This window comes from Equus asinus, chromosome 8 (genome assembly GCF_041296235.1).
Source record: "Equus asinus isolate D_3611 breed Donkey chromosome 8, EquAss-T2T_v2, whole genome shotgun sequence".
In the NCBI taxonomy this organism is placed as follows: domain Eukaryota; kingdom Metazoa; phylum Chordata; class Mammalia; order Perissodactyla; family Equidae; genus Equus; species Equus asinus.
In genome coordinates, this window is record NC_091797.1 from 2604208 (window position 1) to 2624582 (window position 20375).

Below are 20375 nucleotides of genomic sequence, written 5' to 3' on the forward strand. Positions count from 1 at the left end.
GTAAGAAAAACAAAGCCGGAGGCATCACAATCCCTGATTTCAAAACATACTACAAAGCTACAGTGATCAAAACAGCATGGTACTGGTACAAAAACAGGTGCACAGATCAATGGAACAGAATTGAAAGCCCAGAAATAAAACAACACATCTATGGACAGCTAATCTTTGACAAAGGAGCTGAGGGCATACAATGGAGAAAAGAAAGTCTCTTCAACAAATGGTGCTGGGAAAACTGGACAGCCACATGCAAAAGAATGAAAATTGACCATTTATTTTCACCATTCACAAAAATAAACTCAAAATGGATCAAAGACCTAAAGATTAGGCCTGAAACAATAAGTCTTCTAGAAGAGAATATAGGCAGTACACTCTTTGACATCAGTTTCAAAAGAATCTTTATGGACACTATAACTCCTCAGATGAGGGAAACAATAGAAAGAATAAACAAATGGGACTTCATCAGACTAAAGAGCTTCTTCCAGGCAAGGGAAAACAGGATTGAAACAAAAAAACAGCCCACTAATTGGGAAAAAATATTTACAAGCTACTTATCTGACAAAGGATTAATCTCCATAATATACAAAGAACTCACACAGCTTAGCAACAAAAAAACAAACAACCCGATCAAAAAATGGGCAGAGGACATGAACAGACATTTCTCCAAAGAAGATATAAGTATGGCCAAGAGACACATGAAAAGATGTTCATCATCACTAATCATCAGGGAAATGCAAATCAAAACTACACTAAGATATCACCTTATACCCGTTAGATTGGCAAAAATATCCAAAACCAAGAGTGACAAATGTTGGAGAGGTTGTGGAGAAAAAGGAACCCTCATACACTGTTGGTGGGAATGCAAACTAGTGCAGCCACTATCGAAAACAGTATGGAGATTTCTCAAAAAGTTAAAAATAGAAATACCCTGTGACCCAGCCATCCCACTACTGGGTATCTATCCTAAGAACCTGAAATCAGCAATCCCAAGAGTCCCATGCACCCCTATGTTCATCACAGCATTATTTACAATAGCCAAGATGTGGAACCAACCTAAATGTCCAGAAGCTAATGATTGGATAAAGAAGATATGGTATATATACAAAATGGAATACTACTAAGCCATAAAAAAGGACCAAATTGTTCCATTTGCATCAACATGGATGGACCTTGAGGGTATTATGTTAAGTGAAATAAGCCAGACAGAGAAAGACGAACTCTATATGACTCCACTTATAGGTGGAAGTTAACATATAGACAAGGAGAACCGATCGGTGGTTACCAGGGAAAAGGGGGGGTGGGGGGAGGGCACAAAGGGGGAAGTGGTGTACCCACAACATGACTAACAATAATGTACAACTGAAATCTCACAAGGTTGTAATCTATCATAATCTTAATAAAAAAAATAAAAAATAAATAAAAGTTTCCTATATTCAAAGTACTTTGAAAAACCCCAATGATCTGAAATGTAAACGATCAGATTGTTAGGACCTATTTTAGGAAGAGATTGGTGGAATAAATGTATAAAGCAAATCTGGAGTGGGGCAATCTCTTTAGGAGTCAGGTGAGCGAGGAGTATTCTCCACTAAAAAAACAGGAATCTTAAAGGAATCATACATTTGAACAAGCACTTGGAGGAACTTATTTATGACGAAGAGTCTTCAATGAATGTCTTCAGCAAGCTCAAGCAAGAGGAGAGCAGCCCAAATCAACATTAGCTCACAGCAAGGTATCATCGTTCAGCAAAGTTGGTCGGACTTTACTGAATCTAACATTTATACTACTCTAGGAGTAAAGAATTTGCATATCAGGCTGAATAATTTCTAGAAGAAAAAAAGCAGCATCAGTGAAGCGGTCAGATACCAGAGACACATGTAAGAAGGAATCTAAACACATCTGTCTAAAAACTTCTGAACCTCCTACCACTTCTGCTTTGGTCACTCCTGTGACAGCTTGAGGTTAGTAAGCACAAGGGTCGTGGCCTTGTAGATAACGAGGTACACGGGCTCACATGATAATTAGCACAGCCAGAGCAGCCACAGAAACTTACTGTAAGCTGACGTTAGTGAAGAAGAGAACGCTCTTAGCATAACATGTGAGACTTTAATAATTCAGCAATTTCAGTTACTTACACGCATATATACATATATAGTGAAAAATAAGACAAGGTAATTGCGGTTTAATTTACAAACATAACCATTTTTCAAAGTTTCTATAAAAACCGAACTTGAATGAGACTGAACTGCAACACTAACTTCTCAAGAGTGAATTCGTTATTTAGAATCATCTCTACAGTATCAGAGAAGACAATACAAAAATCAACCATTTTATGATAAATACTATATAGCATTTTACTGATGTATTGACATATATTCCTTGTATTTTTATTTATAATATCTCACGTAGAACTATATTTTTAAATGTTTCTTTAATTTATGTCTACAGTGAAATATGCATTAAAAGATACTACACCATCCGTGGAATAGTGACATTAAGAAGCCTTGGGCCTCTTGGAAGAGTGGCCAGTGTTCTGGAGCAGGGGTCAGAGAGCTTTTCTGCAAAGGGCCAGACAGTAAATATTTTAGAGGTTGCGGGCCACGTGATCTCTGCCACAAGTACTAATGTTGCTGCGTAGCACAAAAGCAGCCCTAGACAATATGAAAACAAACGAGTGTGGTTGCGTTCCAGTACAACTTCATTTACAAAATCCTCCAGTGGGAGATTTTGGCAGCCCTCCTGCAGGGCCACGGTCACCAACCCCTGGACTATCAGACTTGTCCTGCCTATTTTCCCTTCCTAGCTGATGCAACCTTATAAAACAGCCACAAAGTTTAAACAAATAGCAAATCAACATACCTTTACTCCAGGAACTCCGGGAGCACCAAATTCACCTTTAATACCAGCTGCACCCTAGAATATAGAAACGCTCATTAGGAGATTTTTTCAAATGTGTATTAATTGCTAATGTTGCCAGAGAGCAGCTACCATTTCACAGATGAGTGGCTTTCGCTTGCACCAAAGTTGGCACCGTAAGTTCCTTCCTCATACTGTCCACAAGTCGTTAAACTATACTTTTTACAATTAACAAATTATCAAAAAATTAATGATTAATACACACTAAACTGCTAATCGAAACTAAAACTAGACATTCTCCACACAGACATGTGTAATTCAGCTTTGTCATTTCTTTTATATTTATCAGAGGTAAGGAATGATTTTATTGCTGTTACCTCAACTGATCCTTAATGCTTTCAATTCAAATAAGTCATGAAATTTCAGACTGTAATGTACCCATATGTGCTTCATTTAGTGTGCCTGACCTTCCATTACATCCTCCAGGAAAATCCCCAAATCTGGATCAATCCAATTGTCAGCTTCTCTGCTCTCCCACCTAAACTGGAAAAATCTGCTCAATGAAGCCGATGCATTACCCATCTCTGTCTTTATGGCTCTGTCACAAATCAGTCTAATAAATTTATCCTTGAAACAGCGGAAAACAATATAGACTTTTTTCTTTTATTTTTAAATTTTATTTAATTATTTTCTAATATAAACTTTTTGAATGAGTTTCTCTATCACTAATGCTTGATAGAGATTAAGAAATACATTAGAATTTTATGAGTAACATAATGCCATTATTACACTGATATTATATATTAATTTCAGGTTTAAGGCACACAAGTAAACTTCAGGTTCCTATAGATTAAACGAGATTATGTTAGATTGGGTAAAATTGATACAAAAACAAAAAAGATCTGCCAATTAATCCAATATGTTCAATATTGGATTAGAAAAGATGAAGAAATAGTCTTTATTTCTTATACTGACATAGACAAAAAGTCAAAAGCATAATATTAAATCTTACTTCTGTGAGGTTATTACTAAGGGAAGATATTCTTTCTTTTAAAAAAATTATGAACATACTTTGATTCAATTCCTTTTATATTGGTGTGACATGGCTACAGAATGGGAACATGAGTAATGTCATATTGGAAAGAAAGTAAAGGGAAACTCACCAGTCACCTGTGGGCTAAAATATTAGACGCCTCAGAATGGAGGGTCCATATGGAAGATGAGAGGGTGGGCAGCAGACAGGAAGCAACACCAAAGTCTTTGAGTACCGAGTCAAGTAAGTTAACTCACTCCATTTTAAATTGCTTTGATTTTCTCGAAAAGTCTATCAGCAAGGCAATCATTTCACAAAGACTACACTTTTGAGGAAATTAATTAGATATGAGGAAGATAATAATACAAAAATAAACTAGAAAATTGTTCCCAAAATAGAGCTCAGATCACACTCCCCCTTAGTTCCAGAAACACTAGAATTGAGCTGCTCTTTTACAAAAACTCTGAAAGAATTTCAAGTTTAAAGTGGGTGAGGGTATTAGCCGGGGTCTTAAAGAACCGAGAAAGCAAGGCGGTTGCTAAGTAATTAGGTTGCTAACTATACTTGCTAAGAAAAGAGAATTTAAAAATTCAGAAAATTATAATAATTGAGTCTGAATGAAAGGAAATGATTAATTATTATTTCAAATACTGTCATCCACAATTGAGTCTTGGACAAAGGGCATAGTTAGAACAGTCTGATCAGGTGCCCTGATTTAGAATACTGATCACATCTAGGTGTTCAAATATGAGCAGCAGTTGAATCTGAAATCATCTCACTCCATGAGACAGGGTTATCATCTTTATGAAAAAAAAAAGCAGTAGATCAGATCAATGAAGCATTGCAGTGTGGATGAGAAAAAAAGCAAATAAGGATAAATATTAAATCATACCAAAACTTGGGGCTTTTTCCCAAATATTTCTGATTCCTCATTAACTGATTGGCAATATCAAGCTAAAAATAATCAGGTCACTATATGAAAAAGGCTTTTGTTTTTTTAAAGGAAAAAGTGTAGCAGAACAACAGCGAATACCATAATAGTCCTTATGATTTAGCTTATCCATCTCTTTCTTTGCAAACTGACTCTTTGCCCTACTTGGCAGGGTCCCCGGGGCAACTGGGAACAGAATTTATAGGTTCTAGAAACAGCCGAGGGAATGACTTAGACTTTCCTTGAGGTACAGTGTTCATTCATTCATTCGACATATTTTTAGCTCCTATTATAAGCTATTCTATATATGGTGCTCACACAACTCATATTCGGGGGGTGGGGGATAAGTAGATGCATAATGATAGCATGTCAGGTGACAATAAAAACGCTAAGAAAAGAAAGAAGATAGAGATGGGACGAAGGGATGCTTTTTATAAAGAAATGTCAGAGCAAGCCTTTCTATTTTAAAGTGATTTCTGAGCAAGAGCCTAAAGGATGTGAAGGAGAGCCAAGTGCTACTGAAGAACATTCGAGCTGTATGTAATCTGGTGCAAAGGCCTTGAGGCAGGAGGGAACAGAGGAGAGGGCAGGAGACGTGGGGAGTGCGGAGTGGGGCAGGGAGACCTCTACAATTTATGTGAAGCTTTGGTGCTTATCTGGAGGGAGACAGGAAGCCATTGGTGGATTCTGACCCAGGTGGGACAGGATTTACTTACATGATTATTCAGAGTATTCGTCTAATTCATAGAATATGGGCATAAGTAAAAGCAACATTTGGTCTTTATAAAGCTGCTACAGATCACGGTAAGGATTTGCAAAACTCAACTTTAGAAATATTGTAACAAGTAATACATAATTTGGAAGGAGATTTGGAAATTGCAATCTCAAAACTTTTCTCATTTTATCTCATTGAGCCAAAAGTAAAATGCACCAAGGTATTAGTAACATAAAGCACGTCATTAATGAGAAAAAGTAAATTATAATTGTTTCTGGATGGTTCTTTTTTTTTGAGGAAGACTAGCCCTGAGCTAACATCTGCTGCCAATCCTCCTCTTTTTGCTGAGGAAGACTGGCCCTCAGCTAACATCCGTGCCAATCTTCCTCTATTTTTTATGTGGAACACCTACCACAGCATGGCTTGACAAGCAGTGCATAGATCCGTGCCCAGGATCTGAACCGGAGAACCCCAGGCTGTGGAAGCGGAACATGAGAACTTAATAGCTGCACCACCGGGCTGGCCCCTCTGGATGGTTCCTAATCAACATTATCTAAGCATAACAATGCAAGGAATCTCCTCCTCAAAAACCACTACACGACATCCAGGAAAAGTCTTGTCAAAGAATATTCGGAACAAAAGGTAGATTTGAATGAAATTTTTAAATTCTTGAGTGACTTTTCGAAAAAATTATCAATAAATTATTAATATTTACTACTAGTAGCATATAATAATGACTCAAGATTTTCATATACTAAAGCATTTAATCAACGGAAAATTCTAAGAGATTATCTCACAAATGAAGATTTATTTGTTTTTGGTCAAGTTACATATGAAACTAAACTGAACCTAAAAGGATTATCTCCACCGCTCCTTCAACAATTACACTGTGGCTAGGAAAGCAGAGGAAACATATATTTGTCAAGTACCTATTATGTGCCAGTTTCCAGTACTAAGTGTTTTATATACATTTTATTGTATTCCTTCTTCACAGTGAACCACTGAGTAGCTGTTATTAAGGATCATTTTCAAAGCAAGTAAGAGGTGGACAGAATCCAATCCCAAATACTTCAGGCACTAAAGTGGTACTCCTTCTAGCACAGAGTCTTACCTCCCCTAAATATCCTTCCTTGTCTTATAAGACCCAAAGGAAAACCTCGAGAACAACATCTGGTCCCCTTAGTAACACTGCACTTCTGATCACAAAATTAACGATTCAATACGCCTTACAGCAAAATGACTTTCTATCTCCATGCTATCCAGGCACTATTTCGTGCACCTGCTCTAACAATGAAAATTATATACCAGACTTAAACACAGAGGAAGCCACCTTTATTTATTGCACATTAAAGTTGCTGGATCACATAGTACAATAGGAACAGGAACAGACTCATCATCAATTCCTTAAAAGGAGACAACACATCCATACTTATTACAAGTGCCAGGAAAGCTAAACACATTCATGGCCACGGTCATCGAAGTCTTATTTATGTGGCAAGAGTTATGCTGGTGTAAGCAGATGCTGGTGCATGTACTGAAAAACTAAAGGAAGTACACTGATATATTATTTGTTTTGTTTTGTAGATTATCAACTTATTTTATCCCAGTGTTTTTGCCTTGCCACTAAAATGTCCCACCACTATGAGTTTTGTGTTGTCTGGAAGTTAAAACAAATGTTAATATTTTTTAAATATATCATAAATGGGAAGTGATGTAATGCACTATAACTCTAAGACACCTTTTTGTATATTTTATAGATTTGGCATACTATAAATTTGCTAAGATGTATCATTTTTACTAGTTCCTTCCTAGTTCTTTTCTACTGGTTTTCTCTCCTACAGAGGGAGGCAAGGCTACTTGGACAAATCATCACTAGATTACAAACTCAGTGAGAGCAAGCCCCGTACTTTCTCATTATGCTATCGCTCCAGCATTTAGCACCCTTTTTGTTACAATAAGAGGAACTCCGTAAATAGTTGTGGATGAATGAACAAAAGAAAAATTGCATATTTAGATGTTAAAATGGGAGACATTTACTTATGATTAAAGAGTATGAAGGAAAGATGAGTCTTTAAAAAACATATGCTCTAACAAGGGTGACTCAGTACTTAATCTTTTAAAATCATTTAAAGGTGATTTAACGATTTTCTTAACATTTACCTAGTACTTTTCTTTTTTGTTTTTTTAAAGATTGGCTCCTGAGCTAATCTTCTTTTTTTTTTCTTCTTCTTCTCCCCAAAGCCCCCCAGTACCTAGTTGCATATTCTAGCTGTAGGTCCCTCTGGTTGTGCTATGTGGGACTCCACCTCAGCGTGGCCTGATGAGCAGTGCTAGGTCTGCGCCCAGGATCCAAACTGGTGAAACCCTGGGTCGCCAAAGTGGAGCACACAAACTTAACCACTCAGCGATGGGGTTGGCCCCTACTTAATACTTTTCTTAATAATTAGGACCATACTTCTGATGAATAAATGTTTTTTTAAAGGGACAGGGATGTTTTAAAAGTATTTTACCCCTTCTAAAACCAACATGTGAAATGTCATCCTATGTCAGTAATCTTAAACTTATAGAATTGGTATGTCAAAGAGCAGGAAAGTCAAGTGAAGAAACATTAATATGTACCACATCACAGTCACCAACAACTAAGCCACATATGCCTTTTCAAAGCACTTTTGTGTCAACTTTATGATGTAGGTAGAGCTGAGGGAAAGGAAGCATGGAGAGACTGGGTGGCCTGGCCAAGTTCACACTGCTAATTAAGCTGACAAGAGCTGGGATTAATCTGGAGATCTTTCTACTCTCTGAGTCCTCTTAATTAAGTTGCCTTGGGCACATCATTTTACCCCTGCATGGTTCTCTCAGTTGCAAAACGAGGATAGAAATATTAGGTTGATGTGCTTTATGCATTTATAATGATTAAAAAAAGATATTACAAGTAGAAGTACTATGTTAAAAGAACAGATAAATAATACTGAAGAGCTTTTAAAATAGAGAGCAGCCTTCAAAATGCATGGTGGTTAAGAGAAGGACACCAGAGTCAACAGGCCTGGATTCAGACCCCAGCTTGACCATTTACCATCTGATCTTGGCAATAATTTAATCTCCCAAAGCTTCAGTTTTGTAAAATAGTAATACTAATTCCTAACAAGAAGAGTTGTGAGGATCAAAAAGATAACATATCTAAATCACACTTCCCGGTGCCTGGCACAAAGTAAGCACTCACTAAATACTAGCTATTGCTATCATGATTTATACGTGCAGTTCAACTGGAGTAGTCCTTAGAACTCGATATTGTTTAATTATCTTAAATTTTCATATAATGATATTGAAAGCAAAGCTATCCCAAATAATGTGACTTAAAGGGCAAAAATAAATGCTCCATCCTACCTCAAAAATCTCTTCTCCACCACCTACTAAGGTGCCTGAAGTTCCCACGGAAGCTACCATGGGCAAACCTTTCTTTGGTAGTCAAATGACTATGAGTAGCTTTGTCGAAGCTTGCTGTGCAACTTTGAGGTATCAATCATTGCTCAGACACCAGTCTCCCACCTTTTAAAATAAGGAGTCCAACTAGATTATGTAGCTAATTTAGAACCATGGACTCCCAAGTTAAGGTGTGAAAGAAAGTTAACTCTATTTCACAATGGAAAGAACCAAAGAAATAATCAACTCCTAACCTTAGCACAATTAATTTACTTAGTTAACTAGTAAAACATGGCACTAAAGAATGCGAACAGGACACTTAAGTTTGGATGACGTGAGGGAGAACTCCAGGTAAATCTCTCAGCATGAGATATTGCCTAGAATTAGACCTCAGAGGTCCAGATCACTCGCCGTCTCCTCCACGACACTCTATCCACGGTCTCCCAGACCATTCTCACCGGACATCTGCAACTCTCCTATACCTAACAAGTATGGCCCGTTAATGTCCCTCTGTCTCCTTTCAGATGTATAATCCATGACAATAGAGAATGCATCCTAGTCTTTCTATCCCATATAACACCTAGCAATATGCTTTACACAGAGATGTTCCGTAAAGTGAGATATTTAAATAAAGGGTAAGGAGCTAAGGAAGAATTTTCAGTGGGGACCCATCAGCAGGCAAGAGAAACCAGCCACAAGAAAAGAAAATTACAGGCCAATATCCCTGATGAACATAGATATAAAAGCCCTCAACAAAATATTAGCAAAATGAATTCAATAGTACATTAAAAGCATTGTATACCACAATCAGAACATTACATCCAAAAGCAACAGAATACACATTCTTCTCAAGTGCACATGAAATATTTTCCAGGATAGATCGTATGTTGGGCCACAAAACAAGTCTTAATAAATTTAAGAGGACTGAAATCATATCAAGCATCTTTTCTGACCATGTGGCATGAAACTAAAAATTAATAACACGAAGAAACCTGGAAAATTCACAAATATGTGGAGATTAAACAAGATACTGCTGAACATAGTGATGAAAGGTTAAAAACTTTTCCTCTAATATCAGGAATAAGACAGGGATGCCCACTTTTACCACTTTTATTCAACATAGTACTGGAAGTTCTAACCAGAGCAATTAGGCAACAAGAAGAAAAATAAGGCATCCAAATTGGAAAGGAAGAAATAAAACTGTCACTACCTGCAGATGACGATATATATAGAAAACCCTAAAATATTCCATCAAAAAACTGTTAGAACTAATAAACGAATTTGGTAAAGTTGCAGGATACAAAATCAATATGCAAAAATTTGTTGTGTTTCTATACACTAATAATGAACTATCAAAAAGAGAAATAAAGAGAACAATCCCATTTACAATTGCATCCAAAGGAATAAAATACCCAGGAACAAATTTAACCAAGGAAGTGAAAGACTTTTACACTGAAAATTGCAAGACATTAATGAAAGAAATGGAAGACACAAATAAATGGAAAGATATTCCATGCTCATGGATTGGAAGAATCAATATTGTTAAAATGTCCATACTACTCAAAGCCATCTACAGATTCAGTGAAATCCCTGTCAAAATGCCAATGGTATTTTTCAAAAAAATAGGACAAATAATCCTAAACTTTGGTATGAAACCACAAAAAAAACCTCGAATAGCCAAAGCAGTGTTGAGAAAGAACAAAGCTGGAGGCATCAAGTTCCCTGATTTCAAATTGTATGACAAAGCTATAGTAATTAAAACAATGCGGTATCGGCACAAGAACAGACACATAGATCAATGGAACAGAACAGAGAGTCCAGAAGTAAACCCTCACATATACGGACAATTTATTTACAACAAAGGAGCCAAGAATATACAATGGGGAAAGGACAGTCTCTTCAACTAATGGTGTTGAGGAAACCTGACAGCCACATGCAAAAGAATGAAGCTTGACCGCTATCTAACTCCATACACAAAAATAAACTCAAAATGGATTAAAGATTTGAATGTAAGACCTGAAACCATTAAACTCCTAGAAGAAAACATAGGCAGTACGCTCCTTGATGCAGGTCTTGGTGATGATTTTTTGAATCTGATACCAAAACCAAAAGCAACGAAAACAAATAAGTGAGACTATGTTAAACTAAAAAACACAGCAAAAGAAACCATCAACAAAACGAAAAGGCAACCTATTGAATGGAAGTTGCCTAGAATGGAAAAATTTGCAAATCGTATATCTGATAAGGGGCTAATGTGGGAATAGTTCATTTTATTGCATTTTGCTTTACTGCCCTTCACAGATACTGTGCTTTTTAGAAGACCCTCTACCGCCAAAAAGATTATGACTCACTGAAGGCTCAGATGATTGTTAGCGTTTTTTTGCAATAAAGTATTTTTTGGTTAAGGTATCTATGTTGTTTTTTTTAGATATAAGTGATTGCACACTCAATAGACTACAGTATAGTGTAAACATAACTTTTATATTCACTGGAAAACCAAAATCTTTGTGTGACTTTGCTTTATTATGCTATTCACTTTAATGCAGTGGCCTGGAAGTGAACCCACAATATTTCCAAGGTATGCCTGTATCCAAAATATATAAAGAACTCACACAACTCAATAGCAAAAAAGAAAATCCAATTAAAAAATGGGTAGAAGATCTGAATAGACATTTTTCCAAAGAAGACATACAGTAGGCCAAGTACATGAAAAGATGCTCAACATCATTAATCATCAGGGAAATGAAATCAAAACCACAATGAGATCACCTCATACCTGTCAGAATGGTTATTATCAAAAAGACAAACAATAACAAGTGTTGGTGAGGATGTAGAGAAAAGGGAATTCTTGTACACTGTTAGTGGGAATACAAATTGGTGCACTTTTGAAAACAGTGTGGAGGTTCCTCAAAAAATTAAAAATAGAACTACCATATGATCCAGCCATTCTTCTTTTGGTTATTTATCCAAAGAAAATGAAAAAACTAACTTGTAAAGATATATGCACCCCCATGTTCATTACAGCATTATTTACAACAGCCAAGATATGGCAACAACCTAAGTGCCATGGAAGGATGAATGGATAAAGAAATTGTGAGAGATATATAATATATCATATATATATATAATATATATATGTAATTCAACCATGAAAAAAGAATGAAATCTTGCCATTTGCAAACATGGATGGCTCTCAAGGGCATTATGCTAAGTGAAAGGTCAGACAGAGAAAGGCAAATACCATACAACCACTCTTATATGTGGAATCTAAAAAAACGCCCCAAAATCAGAAAACAACTCAGATACAGGGAACAGATTGGCGGTTGCCAGAGGCCAGGGTTGGGGGTAGAAGAAATGGGTAAAGGAGGTATGAATTTATTAGAAGTTAAATAATAAATAAATAAATGGTAGGGAGCTAAGGGAGAATCTTCAGTGGGGACCCCTCGGCAGACAAGAGAAACAGGAGTTCATCAAGGATTTGGAGAAGAGAGTGTTAAGGAAGGCTAGGGCACAAATAAAAAATAAACATTCTTGCTTCACAGTTTTGCTTACGGTTTGCTTACAAGTACAAAGATTTGGGTTTCCAAATCTTTTCAAATTTTAGGCCAGCCTTCTAAAAGGAACTCAAAAGCAGACTTGGGCGCTGATGTAGTTTTCTGTAAGTCAGTGTTCAGCATTTAAATACAGCCCTTGATGGCCTTTAACAGAAATGTGTACTTGTATGGGCATAGGAAAATGAGACGCACGCATTAAAAAAGTCGCTTTTGAACCAATTCGATTTCATTCCAACAGTGTTGGGTGGTCTTACCAGTTCTCCTTTATCCCCTTTCTGACCAGGTGAACCTGGAGCTCCCGGGAATCCTGCTTCTCCCTGAGCAAAAATGAATTTCTGTGTTACCAAACGTTCTGTCACATTGAGCTAAAGACAAATAGTTTATAACTATGAAGTTGATAACAGTAAGATGAAGTTTTGCCTTCCTCTGAGCTGATGCTAGTCCGTCCTCTGGAATGCCCTTCTCCCCTTGTTCTTGAGGCTCCCTACTCTCCCTCTGCCAAATGCCATTTAGCATCATCTCCTCCACGAGACCTTCCACAGCCTGGGACACATGCTGCTTTTCTATGGCCCCCACGTACCTTGTCCTTGCCCTTCTCGTGGAGCTTACTATATGGTACCGGTCGCTAGAGGAAACATAAGGTTCCTCTAGACTTTCACCTCACCCCCATATCCCCTCCTGCAGCCGGGAGAAAAGTGGTCCCAGGATGTGTGAAGTCCAACTGCATGTATCAAGTCACAGTGCTAGGGGACACTCTGCTCTAACTGGGGCAAGTTTTCCTTTCCTCCTTCCTTTCCTCAGGTCTGGACATAGAGGAAAGCCATCAAGAGATCACTCAGCCTGCTCTTAGCACAGCCTCATGACTGCCATTAACGTCCACAAAAGCAGTCACGGAGGTCCATGGCCCAGCCTCCACGACCAAGGGATCATATTGGTACAAGGGGAGCAAGTTCTCTGAGCAATAGCAGAGCCCCACTGCATATCCCCATGCAGCTCACGGTGGAGGGAGACAGCTGGTTGGATATGTGGGGATAGTGGACACACAGTCTGCACACAACAAAGAAATACTGCGTAGAGTAATGTGTGTGTGTTGAAGAGTGGGTACCGTGTTCCTTCAACTGTGAATTCCCAGAGCTGAAGCCGATTCCTGGCACATGTTAAGTACTCAGTACTTGTCAATGGCAGGTAGTTCCTCCCTTCAGCTTCCTATTCATTCTAATGCCCACCCTGGAAAGAGGGCCAGATGGCCTCAGAACTATCCAGGAAATCCTATCTCCAGCTCCCTTCTGTTAACCCACCCCAGGGACTGAGTGGCTTGTGAGTTTGATTCAACCAGCACTAAAGAGCGAGAGTCACATTCAGGGGTAGCGGGTGTAGACGAAAACCACCGTACCTTGTGTGGAATGCACTGGCACTGGGCTTTAAGTCCCTGTTTTGCTGGCAGATATACAGACATTTTACCGGCATGAGCAGGTACCGATGACGATGTGGTACTTTCAAAGCCATCCTGCTCTGGACACTAAAATCCAAAAAGAGGCTTTAGGAAATGGAATCAATTCCAAACATTCCCACACTCCAAATACTGGCTACTGCTGAGCTAGGGCCGACTGGGGTTACCCGCAAGAACTGCCTTCTAATTAACCAAAAGTTGACACGAGTATATGAAGGTTTATAACACCTTTGCTCCATCACTAGGCCCCGCATGTGTCTTATTACACTGACAACACACTAGAAATGGAGAAACTGCTGGTTTTGGTGAGAAATTCTAAAGCTATTATAGGTGAATTTATGACAAGTATAGTAATATTAAACATTTATAATAATTGTGTCGTTACAATAAAGTAATTTATAAGTGACATCTGTATATGTGTTTGGAAACAAACTTTAAAAGAACGTAATTTGAACTTATAAAACACAGTTTACTTCAACAAGATGATTGTAAAGCCATGTAAAATTAGAAAATAAATTCTTTTTAACTCTAAGATGGTATATATTTAAAGTACATCTTATTTCAGTCCATTGTCCTTTAAAGTTATTAAAAAGTCTCCACCGTAACAGACAAATGATGAATTTTATACTTATCCAGTGAGTTCAGAACATGTGGGACAACATGCAGTGGAACTTGGTTACAAAGCAATAAACTTTTTTCTCTCAAAAAATAAATCCAGATGGAGAGTCTAAAGAGGATAAAGGCATCCTTTCCTCTCAGCATCATTTACCAGGCTCCTCACCATGGTTTGTAGCTCTGAATTTGCAATCTCATGCATTTGCAACTCAGGGAAAGGGGTCACACATTACTTTGTAAACTACAAACATATATGCATGGAAGGACATTGTCAGGATACAGAACTAAAAGATCTTCATTTATTGTGGTGGTTATTTATTGTGGGGAGATCATGGTTGATATTTGCTTTTTTCTTTGAATTTGACCGTATTTTCTAAGTTTTCTATAAAAAATATAAATAACTTTTAAAGTAAAAATATTTGACAACAACAACAAAAACTGCAAGAAAAATAGCACCGGAAGCACTGTGACTGGTTTCCTGTCTTCACCACTGGTTCTATCACATCGACTTCCTCCAGATTTAATAATCAGCTATTTAGTTATCTTAGCACATTTCCCAGTCCATAAGTCTAAAAATCACATTCGAATAAAATACAATTAACAAAAAACAGCCCATTATTCTCATCTGACTGTACGATTTTCCAGCCAGTTCCTGCCCATGGGTTTCCAGTCAGATAACTAAGACCAAGTGAGAGTCCACAATTTTGCTCCAGATAACTGATTCGCTGTATTAAATTGGGGATTTAAATGACTTTAAAAGTAGGTCTCAAGCTTCACTATGAAACTGCCCACACTCTCCATAAGGTGCCTTAAGGGAACATAAAATGTACGAGCACAGACTCCTCTCATCGTACAGCCTCTGGTTTTGGTTTGGCACATTTGCAGTTAATTGACCCTCAAAATTTTAATCATATTTCTTCTTTATTTTCAACAAATGTTGCTAATTTCCTCCTTCTGTTCATATTTGTTCTCTGTTCTCTCTCTGTCTATAATCATGAAACTTGACTGCTTCAGAAACAGAAAATCTAATTAATAGAAGCAAAGAAGTATTTTTACGGATTATCTTGAATAAATTTCACCTTTGAAATATGCTATAAAATATTAATAACAAAAATATGTCTGGTTTTAAATTCTAGGAAAAAATTAGATTTTTAAGCAAGTACGTTAAAATTTTCTGAATTCAACACATTTTTCAAGAAAAAAAACAGTTGGTGTCAAAATTATAGCAGGTGCAATTAAATGGCTTTTATCTAATTATTTATCTTCCAAACTATATATCCCGACTTGTAAAACATAGCACATTTCTGTTTTCTCTTGATCATTAACAGAATGGGGATGTCTCTCCAAATAATTATCAACAGGAAAATCAACAGTCTTTCGTTGTTTTTTTCCATAGTTTGAGATGAATTCCTACCTTATCTTCTCCTCTTTAAAACTAACTCCTAAACAACCTTCCTAAAACATGATTAAAATTTTATTTCATAATTTGTGAGGTCATGTCACTGCTTTTAATTTCCCAAACCACTCCATCAAATCTAAAACCTGTACTTCCTTAAACAGTTTTCTCATAATTCAAGTAGAAAATATCTATCATGTGATGACACAGAGTAGTGACTATTGGTCAAGAATATAATATTTAGATACATCAAAACATCATGATGTTACTTTTCAATCAGGGAAAATTATTATTTTAAGAGCTCTTACATCAAAAAAGTGTAACTAAAAAGAAAAACTTTTGGAGAATTAACATGTTCAAGACTTAAATGTGTGGCTCCAGGAAGTCTAGGTATTTCAAGCCTGTAGACTGGCATTCTAAGTTATCTTTCTAGATATTTATAGAAAGGTATTTGGCTGACTTTCATTTTACTTGGAATGAGAGCCATAAACTGAGTTGGAGATATGCTTTATGAAACCAAGTTACATAAGCAAAACTTATAAATTTGAAAGACTTAGCTCTGCTTTGAGTCAGCTGGTCACTTTATTATTCTGCTTCCCACAGTGAGTGATAGAAGTTAAAAACATTTTTGAGCTACTAAACTGTTGATAAAATTTCCATATAATTTTCTATGGTAAGTGTAGAGCTTCTGGGAAATCTAAGCTACAAAGAAAAACATTTTCAGCTTTTACTTTTACTTTTCATATGTTCTATTTGTAAGACTTTTTGGAATTAGTCCCTTTAAAACCCTTTTTTGTCCCATCTTTCTCCTTTAGTAGTTGATAAATCAACAAACCAAGAAACAACATTTTGACTACTATTCTACAAAAAAAGTGCTAAGAATAAAAAAGAAGAATATAAAAGTATAACTCCCCTCAATGTGTTTAAAATGTGGCAGAATAAATTAAAAACAAATACAACTATATCCAATATATAAGATGCCACATATGACATCACAATGAGAGATACAGAAAGTATTGAATTCAGTAATTTTTTTTGAATGGAAGATTAGTACAAGAAAGTAACAGTTGTGTAGTTAGGCTGGGAATATTAAGAATGAGCGGCTAAGGGGCCAGTCCAGTGGCCTAGTGGTGGGGTTCATGCACTCAGTTTCGGTGGCCCAGGATTTGCTGGTTCAGACCCCAGGCACAGACCTACACACTGCTCATCAAGCCATGCTGTGGTGGCATCCCACGTATAAAATAGAGGAAGATTGCTGCAGATGTTAGCTCAGTGATAATCTTCCTCAGCAAAAAAAGGATGATTGGCAACAGATGTTAGCTCAGGGCCAATCTTCTTCATCAAAAAAAAAAGAAGAAGAAGAAGAATGAGAGGCTAAGAAACTGGATTTCCATTGTTTCCAACAGGGAGTGACCAAAGGCTTTGAGAAAGAGATAAACAGAGGACAGGGAACATGCCTTGTTCATGTCTGTTAGCCTTCTTCCTTAGCACAATGTCTAGAAGATCAATGTTGTTGACTAGTAAATGTCTAGTGGAAGAAAGTAAATGAATACACAAAGCAGTGATTCAGAGACATACTGTGGTCATGCTAGAAAGGAAAAGGACTGGTGACAGGTAAGGCAGCTGACACAATAACACCACAGTCTGGGCATGAATGGTAAAGGCAAGCCACAGTAATAACAGGGACAAGGAAGATGCAGATGGAAAATCTATCACCAAGGAAAACTATCCAGGATGGGTGACAGGCTGGAAGAGGGAAATGAGGGAGAATGTGGTCTGATCACAGACTGAAAACTCCTGTAACTGGAAAATGATAGTGCTACTGTCAGAACCTAGCTTAGGGAGAAAGGCGTAAATTCTCTTTGACCATGTTGAGTCCAAGCGAGGAAACATCCTTCCCGAAGTTCAGGACGACACACTGGGATTAAAATTGTGAGAAGGAACTACGGGAGAGCACTAAGAGGGGTCTCTTACTTGGAACAAATCACTCTCCTGGCTTCACCAGAAGATAGTCAGGGCTGCCCTCCCTTCGGACTCTACGGACCAGGCAACTGAAAGATGACAGGCGTTCCATGCTCTTCACAGGCCAGAAAACGAACTTACCTTCGTCCCCGGTATTCTGCAACACGCTTCCTGAGCTATGAAGTCTGAGCTACAGTAGATTTTCAGTTGGTGAAGTTCAATCTATTAAAAAATTAGTAATAAGACACATCATTAGTTTTTCGGAGAATCACATTGAGGCACTTAAGAACTATGATCATTTAACTGGAAAGAAAAAAAAGAAGCTATATAAACAAATTACTAGTAGACATGTTTAATGTTTTTATTCAATTTAGGACTCATGATTTTATGAACCATTTGAGAAATAGGCTCAGTTATAGAGATAAATCAACATATAAAGAAAATCAGGTAATGGGAGCAAAGGCAAACCTGGGCTAGTTATTTCAAACAATAAAAAAGAAGTATTCAATAAAAAAAGAGGTACTGTCATGCACTACAATAAAGTGTGCCCACAAAATGAGGAATATTTCAAAGTAAAAATTTCTGGAGAAAAAGTGAGTCAAAGGTACGAGCACCTGATAGAAAGGCTTTATCCGTGGTTCCAGCCCTCCTATTTGAGGCACCAAGCCAGATGCTCACTTACCAATAAGAAAAAGAAATGGTATTTAGTTTTTATCTATTTTTCATGGAATCTCTCCAACACCTATGGATTTTATATTATATTGGCATAGTCCTGAGCAAGACTCACAATCTTTTCACAAAAATAACTGATTCTTTCTATTTACTCAGCAGATTCACACTTTTTTGGCATGTGGACATGAAATTAAAAGTTCAAGGAAAGTGCAATCATGCTTTTACACGCAAGATCACCCACCACAAAAGAGAAAGAAAATGGTACAGACTATTGGGAAAATTTCCCTATGATAGATGCGTAAAGAGGCTATTTTAAATTAGTTTGTGGTTGCAAATTTAATAAGTAACCGTATGATGGCATGACACAGAACACAGGTCAGGAGCAACCTCTTCCCTCCCATCCTCCTCCCCACCTTTCTCTCTCTCTCTGCCTCTCTGCACCTCTTTCTCTGTCTCCCAATGTAACAGAGCTGGATCATGCATTACTTAGGTCAGTAAGCACTTCCTATAGAAGAACTCTACTGTAATATCATAATGACTAATCCTACAACAGAAATAGAAAACAGACATCTGCTTTAGTTCTGAATACCTACTCCAACACTAAAAAAGCAAAAAAGGAGGAAAAAAGCTGCAACTATTAGTCACACCGAGATGAACAAAATCAATTCAGCCCATAGGAAGCATTAAAAACTCCAGACACTTTGTGGATACATGAGCAGCCTAAGATTTGCACCCAATGCAAAATTCTGAGACAAAACGAAACTTGATTTCTTTTCTATAACTTTTTGCAAGGTTATTGAAGCTAACTTTTATTTATAAAGTTTAAATATACTGTCTTACACAGTCTAATGAGACACCAGGCAGAACATACTCATTACATAGAATGAAGAATGGGGACTCCAAATAATTAATATTCTTAACTAAAACTTATTTATCATCATCATTGTTATCAAAATAGCCAATAAATACTGGAATTCTATTATGTACCATCCACTGTGCTAGGCCCTTCATATGAATTATTTTACTTAACTGAAGATAGATGATCAATTTTTAACGAAGTAGAACCTCATCAAGTACCCACAACATTGAAAGTACACTCAGCCCCATCTAATTATGCCTCTGTTCTTCAGCAGTTACTTTAGATTCCTTCACTGACACAACAGTTTAGAAGGAAAATGTTTAGGGCTAAGTCTTTACTGACCCTTGTCACACAGGATGTGTTTGTTAAAAAAAAAAAATCCTTTGAGAGGAAGATGGGCACAGATGTTAGCTCAGGGCCAGTCTTCTTCAGCAAAAAGAGGAGGATTGGCAGCAGATGTTAGCTCAGAGCTAATCTTCCTCAGAAGAAAGAAACAACAAGCAAAAATCCTTTGTATCAATTTTGTCACCTATCTCTTTCTCACAAAGCACATGGGTGGTATATGTAAAATAAAACCCAAGCACTAGAATTTTTTTCAATATCATACATTCTGAATAAATAAAACATTTTCACATTATAACCGATCTTGAACCACAGAGCTTGTAAGGAGGTAATGAAAAATTAATCTACTTCAAGTTTTAGTAGGACCAAGAATCTTTTAAAAATAAAATATATATTTTATTTGTTTGCTTAACTAAAACAGTGTCCATCTCCTAAAAAAGCTGCATCATTGTGCGATGCCTTTATTTTTATCCTAAATGAACTGATTCCACATTAAACTATGAAACTACTGTAAACCTATAATTTTACATTATGCCTTTTGATAAGGGCACACCCAATATTCTTCAGCCTCAGGTT

At 37.1% G+C, this 20375-nt stretch overlaps 1 protein-coding gene across 6 annotated transcripts in view; it reads right to left on the minus strand.

The window, feature by feature from the left end:
- COL19A1 (collagen type XIX alpha 1 chain) overlaps positions 1-20375 on the minus strand; it is a 305503-nt gene that overhangs the window by 234549 nt on the left and 50579 nt on the right. For all 6 annotated transcript variants that reach the window (XM_070514618.1, XM_070514620.1, XM_070514621.1 and 3 more), the window contains 4 exons: positions 18068-18148; positions 13897-14022; positions 12758-12820; positions 2854-2907 (listed from right to left, as the gene is read on the minus strand). In XM_070514618.1, the coding sequence (XP_070370719.1) occupies positions 2854-2907; positions 12758-12820; positions 13897-14022; positions 18068-18148 (324 nt within the window). The remainder of the gene's footprint in view (positions 1-2853; positions 2908-12757; positions 12821-13896; positions 14023-18067; positions 18149-20375) is intronic.